Genomic DNA, 25,870 nt, shown 5'->3' with positions numbered 1-25,870 from the left:
CAGAGCAGAAGACTTTTTTCCCTGGTAATTATTTTAGCTAGCAAATGAGTTGATGATGTGTATATTTCTATGCTTAAATGGAGTGGAAGCTTAAGCTCCTTATAAATCATGTATTTATTTACTTATGGGTTTATATGGTATATATATTTTGTGTGTGTGTGAAGCCATTTGCAATGCCAACAGATGTGAGTGAATTTGTAACCACAGTTTGACAGTGAGGTGTGTCTGACTGTTGTTCTGCTGAAACAGTGGCAGAGGTTAGAGTTGGCCCTGAATAGTTTGTTGATCTGGTATTTCTTGTCACTGCTTGAGACTTACTTAAACATACCCACTGAAATACTTCAGACTATAGTGAATAAAATCAGCAAGTGTGTCTTATAGTGAAAACTGTGTAATGATTATTGGTACTTGACTCTTGAACAGAAAATTCCTATAGCCTCTATGAAATACACTCAGCCTTTTCATTTATCAATTTCAAAGATGGAGCAGAATATGAATTTAATTGATGTTTCAGAGATAACATGTTGATAAGATAGATCTTTCTTTGCCAGATGAGCAAGATGATTTGTCTCTACCTTTGTAAGAAATAGTCAAGATGTGGTAGTCTCAGAAGAAATGTCATTATTGCTTGCAGTGGGCAATATGACTTTCTGTTGAGGAAAAGTGTCACAGAATGTCTTAAATTTGGGTTGGCATGAGTGTCAGCCACAGCAATATGCTTCTGTCTTCCAAGCCTTTAATGTTCTTGAAGTTACATTTTTATAAAGTTCAGTTTATATTTTCGAGTTGCAGATTTTATAAAGTGTGGTTGTGTTTTATCCTCAAAATTCACTTTCTTTGCAAGGAATGAATGGAACACTATTTGTCCCTCTTGAGATGGCATGAGGAAGAGTGCTGTGTTTGTGGAAAAAGAGCTCTATGAATTTTGTGAATGCTTCAATTAAAAATGAACTCTTGGAGAAGTAAAATGCAGTGGACTAGCAGTTGCAGAAGTTACTTTGCAGATACTCAAAAGATGTGTATTTTTAAAGAACTTTACAAATAAAGCAAAGTTTATTTAAAAAAAATATGTGAAGGAAGACAATTATTAGTAAATGTGTCTTTCTGTTTTGGATAACTTAATCTGACATTGTTTTGGGCTTTTGCTTTAAAGAATGGAGATAGAACTGCTGGAAGTCGATGGGAGCTAATCCAAACTGCCTTACTTAACAAATTTACCTGCTCACATGATTTGAAGGTAAGGTTGTCAATTTGAAATCAAACCTAGGTACATATAAGTACATTCAGGTTCTCTGTGTACTAATAGTGATCCTGTCTCAAGCCTATTTATTTAATTACTTAATAAATTATTAAAAAAATCTATGCTGTTCAAGGGATTACCTAATGAATTGAAGTTCTCAATGAGTCCTGAGTGTTAGCACTGAATTTATTAGGTATTATGAAAATTATTGTCTTTTTTAAGTTTACATAAAGCTGTGTTTGTCCAGCAGTATCTACTAGTTTGTGGTAAATGTAGCATGAGGGCTTTCTGTAGCCAGATGGTAGGGGATGCACAGGTGGGAGAGTTTGAAATAGTAACTTTTGCTTCAGTTCACTCCACTAGAATTGCAACCATTCAAGCTGCTGACAAAAATCTGGAGAGTTTGGAGACTAGAGCTCTGTTGATAACTTGCAGTTACGTTGCATGAATTGTGACTTGGAGCAGCTCAGAATTGGTATTATGTTTTTTTGTGAAGAATAATGTAATTTAGATTATACCTGAAAGGCAGGGAAAGGAGGAGAATGCTACAGATAAACTTTAAATGAATAAATAGTGCTTCCCCAGCAACTGGTGAGACTCCCCTTGACAATAGTTTTATTTGGTATATTTTTCTCATGAATTTTTTCAAGGGGGTGGTGTTGTACAGGGCCTATTTAATTTTGTTTCTTTAAGTCCCTAAACTGGTACAACTTCTACTATATTGCTAAGAGACACCTTTTATTGGTATTTTTAACAAGAGCAAGCATGGGGTGCAAACCATTGATGTTGTGTGTTGGCAGATCCAGGCATGGCTTGTCTTGTTTTGTGCCAGGAGGAAAAACCTGTAGACTGAAGCTTATTCAGTGTTAAACCTAATATAGAGAGTTCAGTGTCATGGAATTGCACTGTATTAATATTATGGATTTTGGTGGGCTCTATGGCAGGTTTTAGCCACCAGATGGTGCTGTTCCTTCAACAGGGGAATTTCCTGACCTGGTTTTTCTTCCCTTAATAATTATCTCTAAACTCCGTTTTGTTGTGCTCTTTCCCTAGGAAGCCATACTGAGGTACAACGTTGCTTATTCCAAGAAATGGGACTTCACAGCTCTTACTGACTTCTGTGAGAAGGTAAAACAAGTTGATGTAAAGTAGGAAGAAAAGTAAAATAAAAGTGACTACTTTGCCTATATACCTCAATGTTTTTGGCTTTATTTCCATTTTCAAGAGTAAAGGGTTTGCAGTCATCATCTATGTGAACAGCTCCTTGACTGGTAACTTCAGCTGAGACAATAATTATGCTTTATAAACTGGCTTAATTTTAAATCTTAAACATGTAATTTGGGTGCTTCAGTAACACCTAAACTTACTGAAGGTAAGGTGAAAAATGCCCTTTCTGTGTTTTATGAAATCAATCCTGACTGATAATCAGAAACTTCTAATTAAAGCATTGCGGGAGATTAAATGAGATGCAGTAGAAATTGTATTTTTATTCCACCAGCTCAGAAGTACTTCTAAAGCACATGTGCTTGTTTTCTTGGGAGGGGCTTGCTAAGCTCTATTAAGGTTCAGTGGAAACTAAATTTGATTTGAAGCTAATTTTGCTGGTTGTGTGTGTAAATAGAGGTCTGCTTGGGTCATGGGGTCAGAGGAGGTGTTCTGTCTTGCCTGTGTCCCTTACGTGTGGGGGCTCTTTCACAGAATGAGTTTTCTTTAGCATGCAGCACAGTATTGTTATTATTGACAAAAGGTAGTTATAAAAATGCTGGTGGTACCATATTTGCAAGCCATGAGAGCTACTGTGCTCACCCATCCTGCTGATTTAGTGCTCCCTCCTCTCACCTCCAGAGCCTCTCTTTTTTGGGCCACCTTGGCTTGGTGGTAGAGGTGTGGACATTTGGCCTCCTTGCTGCTGTTGATGCTTGTACCAGCTGAAATTCAGTTGGCCTGTTCAGCTGTTCACTCTTGTGTTATTAAAGTACACATATTTACATTTGAATGTTTTAAACTGCAAGTGCTCCTTAGTTAAAAATCTGACTCAGGGATGTACCAGGTTTGCATCATATTGCTACAAGAGCAACTGAGCTTGTCCTGGCATGTTCATGTTGTGCATTTGGGATTTTGGAAACTATGGGTGGGTGATTAGATCCAGAGATCATCAGCCAGAGAGCATAAGTAATATCAGCTGTCTCCAGAGAAGAGAGGGACAATAGGGAAATAAACTGTGTTTCAGTCATCAATCTTTCACTGGGATGAAAAGTAAATTTCTGTACCCTGGGAATGATGATTTATTTGTGGGGTTACCAGATGAAGGGGGGAGGGCTGTTTCATACACAGATTTTAGACCAAGTTAAAGAGTGTGCAGCAGTATATTAAATAAGAAAGAGTGAAGTGCTTGTGACACAGTGGCCTCTTGTAGACCAAAGGAGCAAAATCTTAGCCTGGCTTGTGTTGTTGAATGTATTGAGTTTAGTGAACAGACCACATGGATGTGGTACATTTTGTAGAGGAATACTTGAGTCTTTTGTATTATAAAGGGATGTGTGAACTCTTCAAGATTTTTGAGTTAACAAGACATCTGCTTTCAAAGACTGTTTGCAGTCTACTTAAGCTCTTGAGTGAATATTGACATGTGTGGAAATGACCTAAATATGCAAACTGTAGTGAATTGTAGTGCTTTTGAGTTTACTGTATTTGGCAGTTAGTGATTAAGGGCATACCAAGGGCCTGTGTATTTTCATGTTTATCCTACAGTTTTGAGAGTACAGGGGAATTGTTTCAGGTGATGTTCACCCAGCAAAGGTTGAGGGGGTTGGTGGAAAGGAAAGCTGCCTTCAGCAATCAGCCCAAAGGGAGTGGCAGTAGCTCAACAGAAGGAAAAATAGGCACAAATATATATTAAAAGAAAAAGATTAGAGCAGAGTCTGGTTGTGTAAATATCTACTTATATTCTTGGATGGTATTGACTTTCAGTGCATGCTTAGCCAAAAATTCTGTGGTCTGATTTAGAAGAGAACTGTGTCCTCAAATCTGGTGGTGTCTCTTTTAGGGATTGGAGGCCACTGTATTCAGATATTACTTCAATAGGTCTGTGTTTGATAAATTATAAAAAGCCATTTGTTGTTTTAACTTCTGATTATGGACACTGTTCACCTAATCTATTAATCTCTTGAAGGTTTTTCTGTCAGTCTTACATTGTGATTCTATTTTAGGTAGTTTCCTTCCAAGTTACATGATCAAAATATGCATTATTTTTAAATCCTACTCTGTAAGATTCAAGTAAATTGTCTTATAATAACAGTAATTACCAGTTTCTTTGGCTTAAGTTTCTTTCCTTTAGGATTAAAACACTTTCAGCTTTCTTAACTAATAGGAAATACATACATAAAATGCATGTGAGCCAGAATTTTTTTCCAAAACAAGATAGCCTGACCAGTTCTGCAGTTGTTAAAAGTGTTGGCAGAAGAGGGAGCTCTCAGACTTCTCAAAAGATTCTTTTGAATGTCAGTTTATGTGTGGAAGTAAAATTCCTGTTTGTGTAGTGAAGTAAATTTGGAAGCTTGGATTTTTTTTGTTTGTTTCTTTTTAAAAATTCATAGAATTTATACATAGGACATAGAACTTGTTTCTAGAATAATGTACAAAAAGATCTGGATGGCTTATTTGCTTCAGATATCTGATAGTTTTGTTGTCCTCTAAAGCGTTTTCACACTGTATTAATTTGTTTTGCCATCTGTCTGTTAATATTGACAGACAGGCTTAGGATTTATTCAAGTTATTACTTAGTGGCTGCAAGTTATTAGTGTAAAGATTTTTCTTCCTGTGTGCAAAGTTCTTGTCACTTGGAAGTCATCCTTGCATCTGTTTCTCCAGGCCTTACCTAGGAAAAGTTTAGGAAAGAGTAAGCAAGAAGTAGAAAAGGAAAAGTGAGGAAGCCACTATGGATGGAGCTGTACTGGGACCCACAATGTGCTGTAGATGAGCTTTTTTTATGTGAATGATGATGAGTTTGGTATTAATTACACCCTTTTGCTCAACAGTGCTATGTACTGTAGTACTTTTTATTTTTCTTTTTTTTGCAGATTTGCCCTTCCACTTCCAGGCAAGACCAAGTTATTTTGCTTTTTCCCAAGTGCATGAAATAAAAAGTCTGGTTCAGTCATTAAAGACTTATACCTTAGACTAATCTGCAACGGCAGCAACTTTATGTAAAGGAAGAAGTAGGGTTTTGTCATTTAATACAGTCATGTGGTCTACTGCTTTAGATTGGGCCTGCTTGTTTTGGACATGCTTTGGTTTTAAAGTCTCATAGAGCTTAAGCATAACTCTTCTTCTTACTTACTTCTCTTTCAGGAACAGAGGAGTGTTTTAATCTGAAAATGATGTGACATTGTATAAGCAGGGCATAACTTTCCTGAAAGGTGATCCTTCCTTTAAACTCAGTTTTAGTTGCATAGTATACAAGAACTTAAGTCAGTAGGATTTATGTTGTGAAGCTTCAGGAACCTTGATGTTAGAGAACCTCTGTTATCCTTAAAATCAGAGTTAGCATTTAGGATTCCCCAAATACCTGTTTAAAATGTCACTTGTGAAATGATGTCTGTATGCTGTTCAGTGCTGAAAAGGATTATATCCAATACTTAGGCATGTGATTAGAAGACAAACTGTAGTCTTTGGTGCTTATTTGTGTATTGGAAATTGCCAATAGTTTTGATGTAAGTTTGATTGATCTCTTAAGTGTAGACCAGAGATTGAGTTCAGGTAAATTTGTGTGGCGTGGACAGTGATTATCTCTGAGCTTCTGTGAGTCATCAGAAAAATGGATCACAATACATCCTGGAGGGTACAGTACATTGTATCCATAACTGTTTTTGTTCTTCTGGACTCTTTGATCTTGATCATCTCAGTGGAAAGTTTGTATCTGTGAAATGCAGATGATCCAGTGAGAGGAGTCAGGAATGGTGTAAAATAGTTCCCATATGAAGAATGTCTAAATAAGTTGGGAGAATTCCACCTTTTCATCTTAGGTAAGAGAGATGTGAGTAATGGGTATAACAGTGGTGCCCAAAATGAATGTAGGAAAGGGTAAAGAGGAAATGGCTGTGCTTTCTTCTAGTACAGCAGTTAAGGGACAGCAGCTGAGTGTTCCTACCCAGTAAAGGTTTCAACACCAGGCTAAAGTAATTACTTACTGGGGTACTGAACAGAAGGCTGTGGAACCCCTTGTCATGGGACATAGAGGATGCTGTGGCCTTACATCAGGTTTTGAAGGGATTTGGAGAAGTTGCTGTAAGAAAAATCCCATTGACACCGACACAGGTACTGCGATGGACTCTGGAAATGTCTCAGACTGATTACTGCAAGCGAAGTGTGTTGTGAGGAAGTGCTGCTGATTACTTGGTTTTCTTGCTGTTAGACTTTTTGAGGCATCTTTTCTTGATGGGCTTTGATGAACTTTTGTCCATTTTTATGTTCTTATGACTTTTCTGAGTTGAGGCTGAGATAGAAGTGGCTTTGTCATGCAGGGCCCGTTGTGGTGTAGCATTGGTATGAGGTGTTGCTGACAGAAAGGCATGGGCTCTATGCACTGCCCTCTTTTAGGAGGAAAACATAATAAAGGTAATTGACATTTTAAATGAACCTCTCTTGAAGGCACTTCTGTCTTTTGAAATTTGCTTTTCCAGGCTCTCTGTAGAACTTTAAACCCTTGGTGCCTACTTGACTCAAGTAGGAATACTTAAAGGGGATATGTTATCAGTATTTTTACAAAGACACTCTCCACTATATAATACTCAGTTTCCAGCTGTTAGATTTGGCTTTTAGTGTAGGAAGAAGTGTGTGTGTGGGTCTACAGTGCCTGTGTATGGATGGCTTGTGGTCTTTTTGTCTTCTGAGAAAGCTGTTTGAAGCCAATCAATCTATTTAATGACCAGAAATTGCATATTTACTCTTGATTCCCATATAAATTAGGCATTGAGGAAATCTTTTTATGTTATGAAAGAAGCTGTCTTAACTTTTACATTGGGATTTTTCTATCAGATTGAAAGAAACATGACAATGCTCTTTAAAAAGACCAGTCTCTTCCCTGTCTATACTTAATTACAGAGAAGGACCTTCAGCATGAAGGAGGAACATACCAGAGCACTTTATCTGTGCTCCTTTTTCTCCTTTTCCAGTCAAGCATGAGTTCACTGGTTTTTGCCTCAGAATTGACTGTTAGCAGTTGGGGTTTTTTATGGCAGAAATTTCAGCTTATCCTAAAATCTGATAAAAAACCCTGTAGAAAGAAAACAAGTCACTTGCCAAGCTAAAGGAATATATTGCAATTTTTCTTCACCCTTTAGTTACGCTTTTACATGGTATTGAATATAGACTTTTCAAAATGTTTCCCTTACAATTACAGCTGTAATTAGTTTTGAAAGAGGATTAGAAAAGAAGTTCCATTTCTCACTTCTTTCCACTAAAACTTGCATGATAATACTTCTGTATACTAGACCCTTTTAAAAGTCCAGAACAGCTGTGATGTGAGGCTTTGTTATCATCTGCTTTTACATGCGTCTATGTAAATTTCTAGAATCTCACTAAATGCCTCTTTCAAATTTTCTATAAATGTCATTTAAAAATACATAAACTTATTAATATATAACACGAAAGATAAATGTACAAAGAAATTCATGTATAAATACAACTTCTTCTATTTTACACAAATATTGCACATCTGTATTACAGATGTTTTGCTCTTCCAAAAGTTTGGTTTCCTTCTCTTGAAAAATTGAAGTTAATTATTGTACTAGAAATGATTTTTTGTTTGCACAAATGGTTACTATTTAAATTTTGGCCTAGCAATATTTATATGGATGTGTGCTTTCTAAGATACCACTTTTTCTACTGTAGGTGTTCCACACAGATTCCAGAACATAGGAGAATATTCTTAAAGTGAGGAGTGGTGTAGCATGTTACAATCAGTCTTGTTTCTGTTAGTTTATGCTTTGCACTTTTGAATAGTAAGCAGAAGATAACTAATATATTTCACTGAAGCACCTAGCACGTGTGTGTTGCTGAGTCGTGGTATAAACCTGGAAAATCTGGGATAATATCTGCAGAATGTGCTTAGTGCCTTTTTTGGCCAAACTGTAGCATACATTTAAATGTATACTACAACATAGTATACTGGCACATTTGGCCTGGACTTGTTACTTTTCAGAAAATGTCAGATGCAGGTAATTGATTTAAGGTAGAGAATACTTAATGTTTGAGAACTGAGGAAGACAGTCAGATGTGCAAATACTGGCAGTGTGTCTACTTCCTCTCTGAGAGGAGTTGGTTGCATTTTGATAGCACTGAATAAAATTAACTGTTTTGTCAATTAAATACTCAGAATGTGGCAGAACCACACAGCCTTTGTGCATGTGTGTGGTCTTATCCTTAATAACCTCAAACTTTGCTTGAGAAATTTTGGAAATCATCTGGACAATATTGGAAATTATGCTTCCTTTTTTTTTACCATTATTTCAAACCTTCATCTGAAAAAACACATCTGAAGATGATGCAAATGCATTATAGTCTAGTTGGATTATGGTTGAGCTCTGGATTTTCATTGATTTGAAAAAGACCAAACACAAAACACCCACTACAGTTAAGTATGTGCATATCTTGGTAAATTTTTATGTTCTAATAAGGCTTCACCTCGTTCCTGTCTCCTTGGTCTTAAGAACCATGTCAGTCTTTCTGGTATGTTTTGTTGTTTGAATGACCTGCTTGAAAAAAATGATTACTTTAATCAGTGATACTGGAATAGAAGGAATTTTGAAGTACCAAATTGTTCTGGTGACTGGGTTTTTGATAAGTCATTTTTATAATTGTCTGGACAGCACTAACAGAAGTGAGCATTGTACAGAGATGTCAGCACTACAAATGTAGGCTTTTAAGCAAGAAACAGAATGTCCCAAGGCTGAAAATAGCCTATCCAGTGCTCCTTGCTGGATTTTATTTTACTCCAGATGTTTTCAAGCAATTTTCATTACATCAGATTACCTTTGTAAAATCTAAACTGAAAAGGTCTTTTGAGTGTGCCATGAAGGGTTTTCTTTTCACAGTAGCAGAGAGGAATTTATTCCTGTACTGAACAAAAGGTGAGCTTTTCTGGGGTGGGGGGAATATGCATTTTGTACACATTTGAAGCAGAAGCTAAGCATTGCAGAGGAGATAGAACACTGAATTACAGGTTTATTCTTAGTTTTCTGTACTTTCTTAGCAGAACAGTTGAGTATTTTTTGAGTGGTGTTTTGTAAGCTCTATCTGACTATTGAGTTGGAATTACCAGGGAAGGGATATCTGCACACACCACTGTAGAGTTATATTTACACTGTCTCTTAAGTGTTTGTGGACACTTAATGCTTTAATAAAGATCTTTATGAAGACATTCTGAGGGTCTCTTTCATAGTTTTTCACTGTATTGAGAACATTCCTGTTTGAAAAAGAAAAAACCCACAGTAAATATAAATGTCCTGGGTTTAAAAGCTGTCTTCTGATATTTGCCTTGTTTTCTTTTGGTGTCGGAGAGCTGGTGAATAGATTGATTTCCTTCCACTGGATTATGTGTAAGTCATCCTTTATGTGTGCCCACCTATCTACCAAATGACTGAGAGAAACTTCTGTTGGTTGTGGGGGCTTTCCTTAGCTGCTTTGTGCTTTTGGATATTTTATGTTATTTTATTTATAGTGTATTGAACTGTTAGGGGGAAAAAACCAAAAAACCAACCAACCAACAGAAAAACCCAACCCCTCCCTCAAAACAACAAAACAAACCCTGATGGTCAAAGCTTTCAAGAGGAATGCTCATGGAAAAGGTGCACATGGAAGTAGAGAAGTGATAAAGAGGCATTGCCATTGTTTGGATGATTATGAAGGCATAAAGGAAGTGTATTTTAACTGTACTCCCATGTTCTTTATTTCTCTCTCTCTTTTCATATGGAAAACTGAATTTGCTTATATTGCTTCCTTGAAGAGCCATGCACTCTTTAAAGAGCAGGTTTACAATGTGGGCAAAGTGTGTACCCTGAATATGATCTGAGGGTCTTATTTGGCCAATATAATATTAATTACAGGATATTTTTCTCAAATTATTGTTTTTTTTGAGTTTATATAATACTGACAGTCAAGCAAAAGATAGCCTATAGATTTGATGAAATCTGCAATGCTATTGTGCTACCTTTACTGGATCCTTCTTTTTCCCCTTCTGCCTCTGCTTGACTTTTTTTTTTTTTTGGCATGTTAAAGAAAATACAGTTTTTGTAAAAGTAATAGCTGTGTTATCTCATGAAGCTTTTACTGCCAAGGTTATCAGTTTCAAAAGTGGTTGAAAAAAGTTATATTAAATATCTAATGGCTTTCAAATACTTCTACACTGTGGTTTTTAGCAGATGTTTTAAAGTCATAGCAGTATTAAATATTTTTCCCCAAGTACTGTATTTAGAGAGGTAACAGTTTTGAATAAACCTGGAAACATTTTCACTCTTAACTTGTGTCAGTCAGGTGAAAGGTACTTTTTTTTTTCCCCTCCCATGTTACAGCCTTGCTGTAGAAACAAGGTCACTGTCCTCTCCACTCCTCTACTTCCCAAGAGTAACTTGAAAGTACATAGAAAGTAGTATTTGACTTTTCATCCCAGGACTCTGCCACTGCTTTGGAAATGGTTGTGATGCCTCTAACAGTGGTAGAATTCTTTGCAAGAGCACACAGGTAGAATCTGTTGGTGGCCTGTCGAGAATCAGGACTGAGATTTCACTCATTGGTAATGAAAACGATTGAGGGTAGATTTCCAGTACCTTGGAAGTACAAACTGGGCTTCTAAGGCCATTAAGAGGTGATTGAAAAATTAATACACACTTTTCTGTCAGATTTTATTTAGAATGTTTAAAAGCTTTGAAAACAAAGCAGCAATTGCTGCGGGTGATACACCTGAGAGATCATTCCAGGGTTGGATTGGCAGAAGACATGAATGAGCCTTGCGGAGGGGGGGGGAATTAAACAAAAATGAATTAACCTCTGCCTTGTAAGCTGTCTTCTTTTTTGCTTTTGAAGTGTCAGTTTGTGGGTTTGATAAATGTCAGAAGCATTCTTCCTCTCAAATAAGATTCTTCTCTGCATAATCCAGTGTTGCAGCTTTCTCCCTCTTTCCTCCAAAGATTACTTCGTCCTCCCTTTGGTTTCTAATCAGACAAGTGCTTAAGAAATGGGATGGGTTTGACAGCTAAGTGTGTTTCCTACTGAATTAGTTTTGTGAGGGAACTAAAGGAGGCAGACGCAGTTTTGGAAGTTAATGAACTTAATAAAATGGGAACTAAAATGTTCACCCCCCCCCACTCCTTATTTTCTTATAGGTTTCAATCTGTTTATATGTATAATATTTGACATTATGGTAAGCAGTCATTTTTACATAAGCATACGAGTTAGTGGACTGCAGCCTAGTGTCTCTGTCTAGGTATGAGGTACACTAATAGTTATGGTACAATGTGTTTAAGTAGAATTCATCTTCTTCCTTGTTCAGAAGAAAAGGCTTTGTAGAGAGTACAATTTAGCGAAGCTTGTTTGGAGGTGTATTCACTTAAATATATTAGTTTTTAAAGTCAACCAATAAAAAGTTGTTTTGGCTTTTTTGTTTGTTTTCTTCCCAGCTGTTCCAACTAACAAATTGAGAAAGTCTGCTTTTAGGATTCTGTAATGTTTAAAAGCACTCATGACAAGGATTAGGGGAAGACGGGAAGTACAGGTTGCCAGTCTGAGGTTGGTTTACTTTCAGGTAAAACACTTCAGTGTCATAGACAGTGGCTTGGTTGTTTTATTGGCACTGGGATGTTCTAATCATGGATTTAAGTGTTTAAACTTAAACACTTAAACACCATGTTTAAGTGTTAAAGAGTATACTGAAAGCATGTGACTTCTGTATGAGACAGGAGAACAAGAAAGTAAGTACAGGCTGCTCTGGAAGGAAGAGAAAATGAAAACAACATTGCTCAGTGCAGTAAAGGTGCAGCCACATGTTGTGATTGCTTGAGCACACTCAGGTGTTTCAGTGTCTCAGAGTCATAGAATCATTTAGGTTGGAAAGGACCTTTCAGTTCACAGAATCAAACCATTAACTCAACACTGCCAAGGTCACCACTAAAGCATGTCCCTAAGCACACCACATCCACATGTTCTTTAAATACCTCCAAGGATGGTGTCTCATCGACTTCCCTGGGCAGCCTGTGCCAATGCTCTACAGCCCTTTGTGCCCTTATTTGCTACACCTCTTTGAAATCAAGTTTTTCAGCTTGGAAATATTTACCATGTGGCTCGAAATGCCCTGTAAAAATATCCAGAAATATTTTATTCGAGACAAGTTATTTGGTTTGTCTAGTTACTTAGTTCAGCATTACCACCTCTAACCATTTAATATCTTACAATAAAATCATTAGGAAGCTTGTTACTGGAAAGGCAGTTCAGTCTAGTAACTAATGGTACAGAGCACTTACAGCATGAGTCATTATGGCAGCTGGGAAGGAAAAAGTCAGAAGCACAAAATCCATTAGAATTAGGAAATAAGAGACACATAGTCTAAAGGAAGCACTCTGGTTTTCCTCTTCATCCTTAAGAACATGATTCAATTGGTCCTTGTCCTGCCACAGAAGTTAGTGTGGGGATATAAAACCAAACAAATTGAAAGCATTAAGCCGTTGCTGCCTTAGCATGCTGGTTGTCTGTTGGCATGATGGCTCTGCCTTCCCATGTGATAGATGGAGCTGTCCAAATCTGTGTTCTCTATGTGCAGTTTGTTTGCTTTGATGAGCTGTCAGATTTAGATTTAAACTCTCCACCATCACTATCACCCCATACTGCTGCAGATCCTTCTTATTAGGACTGTCAGGATCCTCGCCCGTTACGTTTTGGGGGACTGGTTTATAGTGACAAGAGGCCATTACTTATGGCTGCATTTAGTCAGGCCTCTTTGCTGCAGTATAAATGTTCCTTTTGCTAAATTGCAGTGCAGGTTTGGCAAAGAGCTTGTCCCTCTGCCACGGCTCACTGAGCCATTTGCATCTGAGGAATTGGAGCCCTAAGTCATGTTCATTTAATCAGTCACTCCAGAGCAAATTGCCAAGTGATTTCTTTGGCAAAAGACAAGTCATGCTTTCCAGCTTTGATTCCATACGCTTTTCCCTCAGGGTATAACCCCTTCTTTTATTAAATTCCTACATATTTTACATGATTGGAGGGCTGAATAAAGTCAACAGTGTATATATGTTTTTATTTCAAATCCTGAAGGAAGCTGCAAAGGACATGTATGGGTAATAAGGAAAGGAGAACCTGTTCAATTGTTCAAAACCAAAATTGCTATGGTACTTCATGTATTTTCCTTTATCAAAAAATTGTTGTCAACCATTTCATATTTTAGAATTCCTTAAGTTATAAAACAAATGTTTAGGTTTTTTTTAAAATGCAAACTCAGTTCTTTCTCTTAATGTTTGCAGAGTTGTAGCCTTGAAAAAGGTTGTACACAGGTAAAAGTATTACTGAATTGAAAACAGTTACTGAATTGAAAAAAGTTACTGAATTGAAACAGACATTCCTGTACTAACAGATTGACTTCCAAGTGAGATGCTTGTAACAGCTTCAATCTGAGTAGAATATTGCTGCTTTTTTTAGTGAGAAGACTTGCAACTGATATCTGCCTTTTGTAGCCCACTGACAAAGGGACAGGACTGGTTCTGTCTCACTACCACCCACACTGCACACATCTAATAATGCATGACTTTTTGGTAGGCTGCTTTGACTTACTAATGCAGAGGAAGGCTATCCCCTACCCCTAGGTTATTTTCCTGTAGAATTAGCAAGCTGAAGGATCTCAGGAAATTGTCAGGTGAACATGGGAACTGGTGAAACATGCTGATTGTGCATGTCTTTGAGGGGATAGAATGACACATCCCTCTTTCAGCAGCATCAAATAAGTAGAATAGCTAATGGCACTCTAAATATGCTGGATTTTATATCGGTACAAGTCACTGCTTCCTGAAGAGGGTTTCCTTCTAAATAAATCTTCCTTCAGTTCTGTGCCCAGGTGTTCTCTGTGCTGATGCTGGATTCTCCCAGGTTGGCATTTGCAGCATGGGATGTCTGCCAGAGGTAGCTGTGGTGTCAGCACTCCATGTCCTGGAATCCTTTTACTTTCCATGACTGAGTGTTCTTTTTTTGCTGCTTTCAAAGTCTGAAAAGACTGTCACAGATAACACCAGGCTCTGTGTTGCACTCAGCATATGCAGTGACAGTGGTTGGTCTACAAAGCTGCACCTGTGATGGTGTGCTGGGTTAGTGCTCACAAGAGGCTGAGGGCAGGCAGGGATTTGCAGGTGTTCTTTTCCATAGAAACCTCACAGGAATGTTACCTGTGCAGGAAGAGTGTGGGCAGAAAGGGTAAGCTGTAGTTACATGGATGTGGCTGTTGATGCTTGGTCATTTGATAGAGAACAGTGCTGAGTTAGGAGTTTCTTGGCCAGGTCTGTGAACTCCTAACAGTCATATTTTTGAAGTTGTGGGGTCCTCGTGGCACCCAATGCTTTTAAAAAAAATTCAGTTCATTTACATGTAAGAATAATGAGAAGTCAGTGAGAACTTGTGGGCATTAACAGCTCTAAATTTTGATGCTTTTCATTAGTGGAGGTCTAGTAAAAGCCATGCATAGAAATAATGTCGAGAGGAGGGCATATTCTGTTACAACATCAGGAAGGTAAGAAGAAGGAAAAGTAGAATTTCAGAGTTGAAGAAGTGACCTTTGTAGTTAAGCATTCTGCATCAGAGCTGAGCTGTGCAATTGCTGGCCTGCTCCTGTTTTGGGAAGAAATTGTCTTATACTATTATTATGTTGTTTTCAAAGAAGCATAAAGAAAAGGTTGAAGTCTTGACAGCTGTGACAAAGTCTGGTGCCATAATGTGTCACCAGATAAGTGATACTGTACAGTCTGTGGCAGTCAGCAAAGCATGGCAGCCACTATTTATATGTCAAGTTCAAAAGAGAGGAAGTGTTACCCGAAGGGGAGAGAATATCAGAATTTGACAGCCTGGTAGACATCTAAGGTTAAATGTCATCTTTTGAATAGATATAACTTTACATATTCATTCTGTGTATTGAGATCTGAAATTCCAGACTTTAAACGCTCATTTTGTTACTTTATGGCACTTAAAAACATTGTGCCTAAGAACAGAGCAGAGTTTCCTGCTGGAGCAGATGATGTTAAAGGTTAGGTCATAGTTTTCAATATCTGACTTATACTGTATAAATATGTGGGTGCATATGCAGCCAGTGACAGGAGAGATGCATCTTGCTTATTTCCTAATCTTAAAAATAAATTTCTTTTCGGTATTAATTTGTATATTACTTGGATTCCTCTTCTATTTTATCAAATGATTTTCGTGTTTCCTGGGCTTGCTGTTCTTTTTAAGTTCTTGTTTCATTTTAAAACTTTACATTAAAACCTTGTTTGCATGTCTCCACAAGCAGCATACATAATACATAGAAAGTAACTGTGTAGGTCTTGGGATTGTTTTATTTTCCCCCTTTTCCCTACCAGAAGTTGTTTGTCCTTTGGGCATTTGTTTGTGTTTTGGTTTTTAACTTCTTGAGTACTCTTATCCCTCTATCTTACTTGGAGTGGGAGAGGGTAGAGCAAAGATATTTCTATAGTTATTTTCATGATCTCAGAAGAAGAGACATTGTAGCCTTTAAACGATATTTTCAGCCTTTATGGGGAACAGTGTGCTTTGAATCAGAGGCACCAGATTTTCCTCTTCTCAAGAGATTTGCCAGTATCTTTTTTACACTCTGAAGGCTGTATGAGACTTTCCATTGAAATGTGAATTACAGGGCTCTGATCATATGGCTAAAAAGATCACTTTCTGTGATTTCACAATTAGTCTTAAGTGTTGCAGAGACCAAAGTTAATAATACCTTCATGCTGTTTCATCCGTTCTGTCTGCTTCTGGTTTTGTGTGAAATTGGTAGTAAATCAAATTATTTTCCAAGCGTTACTTGAAAAATAATATTCTGTCGTTTTAAAGCCACCATTTCAGAATTTGAATGATTTTAATCTAGAAACTGGTAGAGATAGTGGTCTCAAATACACATTCACTGGGTGCAGGGGAAGGGGGGAGGCAGCAGGCTGAACTGTGACCTTTGGATTCCGCTCCCCAGCTGCAGTGCAAGGTGTGTGTTCTATTCTCTCTGCTTTTTGCCTTAAATGCAGCATGCAAATCTAACAGCCAGTCACATCTGCTGCCTGCATCCCTAGATCAGGGGAAAAATTTCTACTGCAAGGAAGAATGTGCTTTTCTCTTCTTGATCTTCCTTCAGCCCATTCATATGGCAGAATGTGAGAGTTTTGAGGCTTTTGTGCTCCTTCATGTATTGCAGCTGCACCACTTTATGTTGCTTTTCTTCTTACAGCCTCCTGCCCTAGCTTTTCTTAGAAGAGCATTGCCCACCATAAAGAACTTTTTGCACCTTTTAAAAACAGGTGCATGATACATGAATCGGGGTGTGAGTGGGTTCATCTAAAGCCTGGGGTTGTGATGTTGAGCTCAGAACTGGCTGCTGCAACTTAGAAGACAAGCTCTGGACTTTCTCTGAATATATTGGCTTGAGACACTTTGGCAGCTAAACATGTGGGCTAGACAGTATCAGGGAGAGAACTGAGAAAAGGGCATGAAGGATTTGGTATGACTTGTCTTGAGTATAAGAGCTTTGAGAAGCCTTGTGAAACGTTGGTGTGTCCATCTGTTTTCAGTGTTGTCAATTCTGATCTTCCCTTCTCAGGAAGAATGTTAGAACAGTAGAGAGAGAGAGGCAGCTTAAACAGTCACAGTATCAGCTGTTTTACAGCAAGAGATGGAAAAGATTGCAGCATGTGGGACCAGGCAGGCTGCACCCACTACGTAATCCAGTGGCTGTGGTTCTTGAGGGAACAGGGTGGGGATGGATGGCAGAAAATGCCCAGAATTGAACCCTCTTGCACAGGATTTCCTGTTTCTGCTGCAGAGGCCCAATGGTCTGAGCCAGGAGTGCATTTCAGCTGCCATTAGCAGGGGAATGTCACAGGTGCTCGTCTTGGACTATAACCTGAATATGAAATTCAGGTGAAGCATTCCAGTACTTTTGTGGTTAGGTAGGGATTTTTCAGTTGAGAGTTTGGTTCATTGCTTTGGAAAGAGTCAAATGGTAACTTATTCAAGGTTCCTTTAAAAGGGCATTTGGTGACATGTTTTCTCAACTGCAGCTTTTGAGAGTTGTTTCTGTATTTCCATCAGTGGATTACTGCAAGGTAAATTCAGTGAGGTACCACTGTGAAAATATTACAGATTTGCATAAAGACTTATTTTTTTTCTCATTTCTTGTGAATGGGTCCTGTTTCCACAAACTTTCTGTTCAGTCATTATTTCTGAGGTAAAATACTTTTTTTTTCTTCTTTGTTATTAACAGGTTCTTGAAGATGCAGAGGCTCAACATCTCTTCCAGTCCATTCTTCCTGATATGGTCAAGCTGGCACTCTGTCTCCCTACTATCTGCACTCAGGTAAGCAACACAGCCAGCAGGTGTTCTGTGGCAGACCATTCTCTGCAAACTGTAGCTGATGGCTAAGTTCAGAACATCAGGACCATGTTATCTTCTTAATAAAAGCTATAATTTTTGTGTTGAATGCAGCTGAGGCCTCGGGAGCAGAACAGACAATACACATCTGAAATTATGTAATAGCATGTAAAAAAAAAAAGTAAATCTTGCTGTCATAGTTTTACCCTGGGCTTCAGTAATACTTTCCTTTGTGTATGCTGGAGTTTCTTCTTGTGTTTCTTAAATGAAATGACCATGCAACATTTGAGGTTGTAAAATCACACTTAGAAACTGGAACAACTGAATAATCCTGAAACTTCTAATTTTTTATTTTAGATTTTTTTTAATCCTAGAAGTGGTATTTTCATAAAGCCCTCATTTGCTTGGGAACACATTGTATTCTGCTTAGAGCATATAATACTTGCATGCATACAAACCTTAGATAATTCTTTATGAATGCTGTGGGAATTAGTTCTGGAAGTGATAAAGCTGATAAAAGTGAATAAGACTGGTCAGGTGAGGATGTAGGTAACACATTAGCAGGGTAAACAACTCTAATTTGTAAACTTCTTTGTTTTCATTTTCCAAATTGATTCCATTGGACAGGAAAATCTCTCCCTACTTTGTTATGCTGTGAGAGTCCTAAAGTAGATGCATAATTTCAAATTATGAATAGTTCTTAAATTTTTTTGCCAGTAACTTGATGAAGGAAGTTGTTTGAGACTGCTGTAAAGTTTCTGAACACAAAGTCAAGCACATGACTTGCAAGTTCATGTAGTAGTGCCTTTTATAAAGATCATGTACTGCTAGGCAATGTAAATTGTGAAGACCTTTGTCAGACTCATTTCTTTGGTTAAGCTTAAAGCTAAATTTGTTGCAGTGTAACACTATCCAAAATATTCTGTTTTCATAAGGTTTTAGAACTTATCAGAGTGAGCTGCCCAGGCTTTTTTATCCTTTTAGCTGTATGACTTCAGACATCACAGTATAGTGTGTTAATTAAACAGCCAGAAGACAGAATGAGATTCAGTGAACATGAATGTAGTAGTTATAAGAATGAAGGAAAACCTGTTTGTTTTCTGGAGTAAACAGGGCTGTGTGTTCTGCAGTCTAAATTAGCAGCAGTTTCTGTATTCACAACTGAAAGGATGAAAATGTAGCTGCTCAGCTCTATTGGAGCCTGGCTAATGATGATGGCTGAGAATTTTGGAAGAAGAGGTGAAAACTATTCTCTTTCTCCTGTCAAGTGGGTTTACTGTAATTGTTACTCCTAAGCAGTCAGAATGATATATCCCCCCACACCACATATTATCACATAATTAAAAAACCCACATAAAATGCCATGAATGCTGTGAGCCAAAGTTCCAAATCAGGAGGCTAATGCCTGATAAAAAAGATGTATAACAAAGTGAAGCTGAGCTTTTTGTTCATTCGGCTTATAAAAGAAATGGATAATTATGCACTTTCTGCAAATACTGTCACTGCTATTTCTTAAAGTAGGATGGAAAAAAATTCAAAAAGAGTCACAGAATTATGACTTCCCTGTTTCTTTGGAAAATTTAAAGCAGGGTTTTTGTAGCTGAAAGCATTCCTTAAGGGCTCTTAACCATACAGCTATTGAATGTGGATTTTTACTTCAGTTTTTAACATTACTCATTTGCAACATCTTTCACCCTTTCCATTCCCCATGGTTTTGTTTGATAACTTGTGTTTTCCTGATCTTTCTTTTTATTATTGATTAGAAATCTGCAGTTTCTCAGGCGAGCCTTTTCTGAATTGTCTTGAATAAACTGTTCTTGACTTTAATGGTGCTGCTGATTAAAGGCTTTACCAACGGCCTAAATTACTCTTGCTCTAATATAACAAGTGTAATTTTGTGCTCCTGTTTTTTCTTTCAAAAAGGGTAAGCTAATTATTTTTCTCTCTCCTTCCCTCCCTGCCCCTCCTTCCCCCTCACTTCTTTTGTTGGTAGCCAATACCTCTACTGAAACAGAAGATGAATCACTCCATCACCATGTCACAGGAGCAGATCGCCAGCTTTCTGGCCAATGCTTTCTTCTGTACTTTTCCACGTCGCAATGCAAAGATGAAGTCTGAGTATTCCAGTTATCCAGACATTAACTTCAACAGGTATGGCACTCTGGAGTAAATGAAGCTGATAACCCTCCCAGGAAAATATTGCTGGTGTCATTTGGGAGAGACACTGGTTTCTTTCATGTTTCTGTTGCTGATTTCAGTAGTTTGCTGTATGGTTTTTTCCTGTCCTCTAAGGGACAAGAAAACTGTGCAATGCTGCAATAAAGGATCCTGTGCAGAGGAGCATATGATTAATATTCCAAATTTTTTTTTTCCCCCTGCGTGAACGTGCACAGACACACTCGTGCTCTGGCATTAATTAGATTGATAAAATATCCTAACTCCTCATAAGCCAGTCATCTGCAAATGGTATATTTTAGTTGAGCTTGAAGTGTTCTATATATTTAAATTAAAGATCAGTGTTTCCCCAGCCACATTTCTGTTGCCTCTGTGTCATCTTCAGGGGTGATCAGCACATTAAGTCTGATCAATAGGACTTCGTTCTTCATCCATATAATCATTTTAAGGCAGTTGTAGAGCTGCATGTTAACCTGTCCTTTTTGCTGCAAGAGATTTTAAGACCACAATAAGAATTTACCTAAAGATACTCTGATTTCTAAGCAAAGGTTTATTCATTTTTCCTCAGTGCTAGCTTGCAAACAGATTTGATTAGAAATTTTTCTTCACATCTTTGTTATAATTTAAATATCCTTATACCACTTTTAAATGAGGGAAGAGGATGGAGACATTTTCTGCAGCAGAATATTATGGTTCTTGTGGAATTGTAGATTAGAAATGAGGGTTTGTTTCTTGGCACTTCCATAGAAATCTGCATAGGTCCACCTTGAGGTTATTAGTCTGGAGCTTGGATAGATAATGATCTAGAGCTTTTCTTATTCCTTGCTGTTAACATATGTGGTGTCTGTGCTCTGACAACTGAGATGAGATACAAAACCAGTGTTCCCTGTGATCCAGGACACTTGGGTGTGTGTATCATGAGAGCTGTATTACACTAGAACTTCCTGCAATAAATTGTCAGGCATGCTGATGAACTAATAATGGCTTTGGTGCTTGCTGCCTTCAAGGGCTTGCACAGGTTTATGTAAATTGTGTATTTCAGAAGGGAGACCAGGGGCACTGTCTTGGTGTTTATTCCTAGAGTGCAGTGGGTTACAGAAGAGAAGTGTGGGTGGGCATTAATATGCCATTCAATTCAGCGTGTTTTTCTACCAGTAGTTCACAAGAACAAGTAAATGATGCATTAAAAAATATTGATGTTCAGAGCAGTGAAAGAGGACAGAAAAGGTCTGGAAGGAGTTCTGTTTGACCACACACTTCTAGCTGTACTTTATGGTATTTTTAAAGGACTTTAAGCTTCCATTTTTGTTGTAACTTAAACATTCTATAAACCAAGTGTTTAAATTTAAGTTGGATAATTTCTTACCAACTACAGAATAAAACACTGTTAAATAACTGGAGTAAATTCATATTCTCCTCTATGAACATTTCAGAGCAATGTAAAGTCACAGTGGTACAGTGAAATACTTGGGGTGTAATGTCAAAAGCTACTTTTAAATAAAAAAGCCTTGGCAAATTATTAGGTAAATAATTTCCTGCCACAGACTTAAAGAATGACCAGTATAAAGTATTAACCATTCAGAATTTTCTACCCTATTCCAGTCAGTCCTTCATTGTTTTCTGACTTGGCTTCCTGATGCTCCCACTGACAGTAAGTTCCAACAATGTTGTTCAGAGGGGGAATACAGCAGACAACCTTCAGGCTTTCCTCTTGCCTTATGGATGAAGTAATGCTCAGCTTCTAGTCACATGGGATAGAAAGCCATTTTTATTTGTGCAAGAGCAAGAATATTGTTGCCAAACTGGAGAAAAGAAGGGAAGCTGATGTCCTCTGGTTCTTGAGGATTAAAAGTGGCTCTTCCTCAGTGTTTGCCAATTTATGCATTTATTATATAAGTACAGTTTCCTTTTCCAGTCCTTTACTTTACTTAACCGTTTGTTGCAGCAAATCCACACCCCTGTACCCTCTGTACTTTGCATTTGATAATAAACAGATCAGTGAAGTAGAATAAAAGGTATGATGGGCAGTGGGTAAAATAAGAGGGGGACTGGCAGGATAAAAGCAAAAGGATATTGAAGAGTAGTGGAGAGAGTACTACAAGACTGTATAGTTTTCTGTTACTGTATATAACCTTAGTTAAAATCTGAAATGAGGGAGAAGTATCCAATTTCTTTTTTCCTCCTGCCAACCCTGTATTTTCTCACCCTTCAAAGTAAGTTCTTTAGTAGCAAGGACAGAGTAAAATGTCATGTTTTCAACTGTTGTTTCAGGCTTGCAGTGATGACAAGGTTTGATTCACTGCATTGTGTATTTTCAGCTTTTAAAAAAAAGTCTTTTGTGAAGCTGGATATACTCTAAAGGCAATAGGCAGTGACTGAAATTAAAATGCTTGTGACTTCTTTTTTTCCTGTTCATAACAATGTTTTGATGTAAAGGCTTTGGAGGCTGCTGCTCTGCTCTCTGTGCTTAGTGATGGGCATAACAGATTGTTCACACAGCAACCTTTTGTCCCCATAGTATTATGGTCTGCAGCTTTTTCCAGACTTAGTTCTTTCCTCAGCATAATTCATCTGCTACATGGCTGTGAATGAATGACTTTGTTCTTTGGGTACCAAAAAATATTCTGCTGTGGTTCCCTAACAAAGCAACATTACTGAGTGGATGCATTTGAGGTTTTTTTTTTCTTTAGCAAAGGTGGTGTTCCTTGATTCCACTCTCCATGTCCTGTCCACATTAATACAAAAGGCTTCCACCCCTCCCCTCTACTCCTTGAGACTGAAATACTGAAATTCTTGACTTTAAAGTTAGTAACACAACTGTGTAAGTTTTCTTGTGTTTTTGGTTTTACACAGCAGTCTTTTTGCAGACTTCAACATTAGTGCCTTTTTATAAACTATGAAATAGTTATGGTTTTTACATTTAAATGCCATTATGTTCCCTCTTTCCTCCTAGTCTTCTCCCTGCTCTAGGTTTTTATGTGGTATTAACCACCATAGTGTAAGTTCCACCCCTCCTCCCCTCAAGGTACGAATCTGTTTGACAAAACAGCAGACACTTAGTGCAAGATATTGAAAATTTACTCACAGAGACATAAGTGCAGCTGTTTGGAAGGAGGGCTGTTCTGTGTGTTAGTATTAACATACATCACCTGTGCTTTACCTCTCCTCTCCTGCCTGTTAGCCTTGCCAAATGAGAGGAGGAAAAAAAGGTGGCCATTCCTCTTTTGCCAATGAAGCACTCAGTTTAATAGTATGTTGTGACACTGTCTGTCTATTTTGATTATTCATCTTGCTACAGACTGAAAATCACCTGTGTATAATTAAATGCTCAGTAATTTAATTGAATTCTTCCCTTTTATACTTGGCAAGGTTGGGCCTATTATGATTCTTAAGTCATTAATAACATAATTCATTTGAAATATAGTTGATTAAAATGGAATTGGTAGTTTAAGAGCTTTAATATTTATGAATTCTAGTAGATAGAATGGCATCCATTCAGTGGCCAAACATTGGATCATACTAAGTAGCATAATGTACTGCTTCAAAATATCAAGCTAAACTTAGAGTGTTCCGTTTTTCTTTTTGAAAACACTACTTAATGTATTTGATGGCAAGAGATTGGGCAGCTTTATGTAAAAATAACCCATCACAAAAGAAAGAAATAATTGAATTTACAGTTTTATATATCTTATTAATGAGTGTTTCATGGAAGTTGCATCCTAGTTGAATGTGGAACCTGCATTGCATTGACTCTCTACATTTATGATGTTAGTTGCAGAGTTTAAAGTAGTTTCTTGTGGTGATAGTTATAATTAACCTTCTTTGGTGAATAGTTTGTGGTTTAATTAGGACTTCCATGAAAAATATATTCCTCTTGAAATATACTGAGGTCAAACCATACTTTCTTGCATTTATTTTTTATAAGATGCTGAAATGGATACCATCCACTGTTAGACAAGACTGCTCTTGGACATTTTTCTTTCCCACTGTTAACCAAGTTCTCAGACCTGTGTTAAGACACTGTAGAATTTGATAATTTAGGAAACTATCTGGTTTGGTTATACGTGAAAGCAAAATACAAGGAAGAATGTCTGCGATCTTGGGTCAGTGTTCTGGAAAGGACAGAGGTTTGTCAAGGACCTGCTTTGCTTCTGCTGGGCCTTTGACCTGCTACAGGTCCGTTCTTAGTTGTTGTGTCAAGTTAGAATAACTCATCTGTTCTCCTTATTCAAAAAACTCCCATAGTTGAGTTTTTGGCACATATATTAGTGGATGACCTGGCCTGAAACCACCAGTATTCCACTAGGACTGAATTTCTCCATGTTTATGAAACAAACCTTTAAAGTAACTTCAAGTGGTTGGAAATGACGGGAAAAACACACTAGTTAAGATATATATCTTTTATGGAATATATAATACATGAAAGGAAATGAGAAACTGTATAGTACATTTATGCAGGAGAATTGAAATCTAATTTACCAGTAATGCAATTGTCTCTCCATAAACAACATCAATTACAGAACACTAATGAATATTCTCTGGGGAATAAATTATTTAGTGACTCTGAGAGATGACTGAGATGCATTGCTTCTCTGAAAGGTGTTTCTAGATTTTCTGGGTTTACAGACACTGATCCTACAAAACTCATTCTGTTACGCCTGCCTTGGGTTATGTTCTCATTAGCCATGGGTGGAATACTTTGAGTATAATTTTATGAAAAAAAATTTAAATCAACATTTATGTTTGGTAAATGTGGAAATCCTCTTTAAATAGACAACTTCAAAAGGACACTGTTTATAACAAGTCTGGCATAATTACTTTGCTGTAGTGATTAAAACAGTACTTAATCTGAAGAGTTTTGTTAGCTTAGTAAATATAATAATTTAGTCCAGAACTTAGTTGTACCATGCTGTTGGACATCTCTGGTTTTAGATCCCCAGGGTAAAACAAAGTGAAACAAAGTGCTTTGATAAACTATGCTTAGTATTGGAAACCAAAGCTTACAAAGTATTTCATGACAAGTATGATACTGGTTTTGAAAAAGAAGAAGTTCTATGTTTCTCTTCTATTCCTGGAACTCCACTTTTTTTTAACTGTGCCAATGGGTTGGGAATTGCAGGAGAAGGACAGAAGAGCTGTGCTCCCTGGTGTAACTGATGCAATCCTAAATGATGTGCTTATTGGGCCATTCAGCACTATATTGGTTTTTCCTTCAGGGTGCTGTGTATCAGTATGAAATTTCAGTGGTTCCCATTAAGGTTGCTGGCAATTGAGGATGCTCAGCCATTTAATCAAAATAGCCCTCAATCATATGGAGAGCAATACAAGTTGACAGTAACATACATAAACACACTATTTCCACTCCTACATGTATGTATATGTCAGATAACCATAGGCTTAAATGCAGCAAGGTGGAAAAAGCAAGATACTTGGTTTATTCTCTTTTCCAAGTGTTTTATCATTCTATACCTTAGGCTAAAGCTCTGTTTAGTGATTAGCACTGTTGTTGAGGTCGAAGGAAATTGTTCAGTATTTTTGTTTCTGCCTTAACTTTCCATCCTTCCAACTGCTCTATCCCTTCACTGGGTGAAATTTGGCTATCCATAGTACTTATTTTTAAGCCCTTCTTTCACTTTTATTTGTAGGAGAAAAATGATGTTTTAGTAAAATGTTTTATACTTGCTGAGATGTTATCTTTAGTGAGATCACACTAAAATATAAGAAACAACACAAGTGTATCTTCAACTATAGTAATAAAGAAAAAGGCACTTTTTAGTGCCTGTGGGGGAGTCAAGGAAAAAGCACGTAGTTAATTGTGGGGATCACAACACAAAATTGTG

At 37.4% G+C, this 25,870-nt stretch overlaps 1 protein-coding gene across 3 annotated transcripts in view; it reads left to right on the top strand.

Annotated features, from left to right (window-relative positions):
* PARG (poly(ADP-ribose) glycohydrolase) overlaps positions 1-25,870 on the top strand; it is a 60,791-nt gene that overhangs the window by 10,274 nt on the left and 24,647 nt on the right. For all 3 annotated transcript variants that reach the window (XM_029963172.1, XM_008929497.3, XM_018081585.2), the window contains exons 6-9: positions 1,154-1,237; positions 2,294-2,368; positions 17,748-17,840; positions 19,849-20,006. In XM_029963172.1, coding sequence (XP_029819032.1) covers positions 1,154-1,237; positions 2,294-2,368; positions 17,748-17,840; positions 19,849-20,006 — 410 coding nt within the window. The remainder of the gene's footprint in view (positions 1-1,153; positions 1,238-2,293; positions 2,369-17,747; positions 17,841-19,848; positions 20,007-25,870) is intronic.

Source organism: Manacus vitellinus, unplaced genomic scaffold (assembly GCF_001715985.3).
Source record: "Manacus vitellinus isolate BGI_N305 unplaced genomic scaffold, ASM171598v3 scaffold_54_pilon, whole genome shotgun sequence".
Taxonomy (NCBI): Eukaryota; Metazoa; Chordata; class Aves; order Passeriformes; family Pipridae; genus Manacus; species Manacus vitellinus.
Note: the sequence above shows the minus strand (reverse complement) of the source record. Positions and strands in the feature narration are given on the sequence as shown.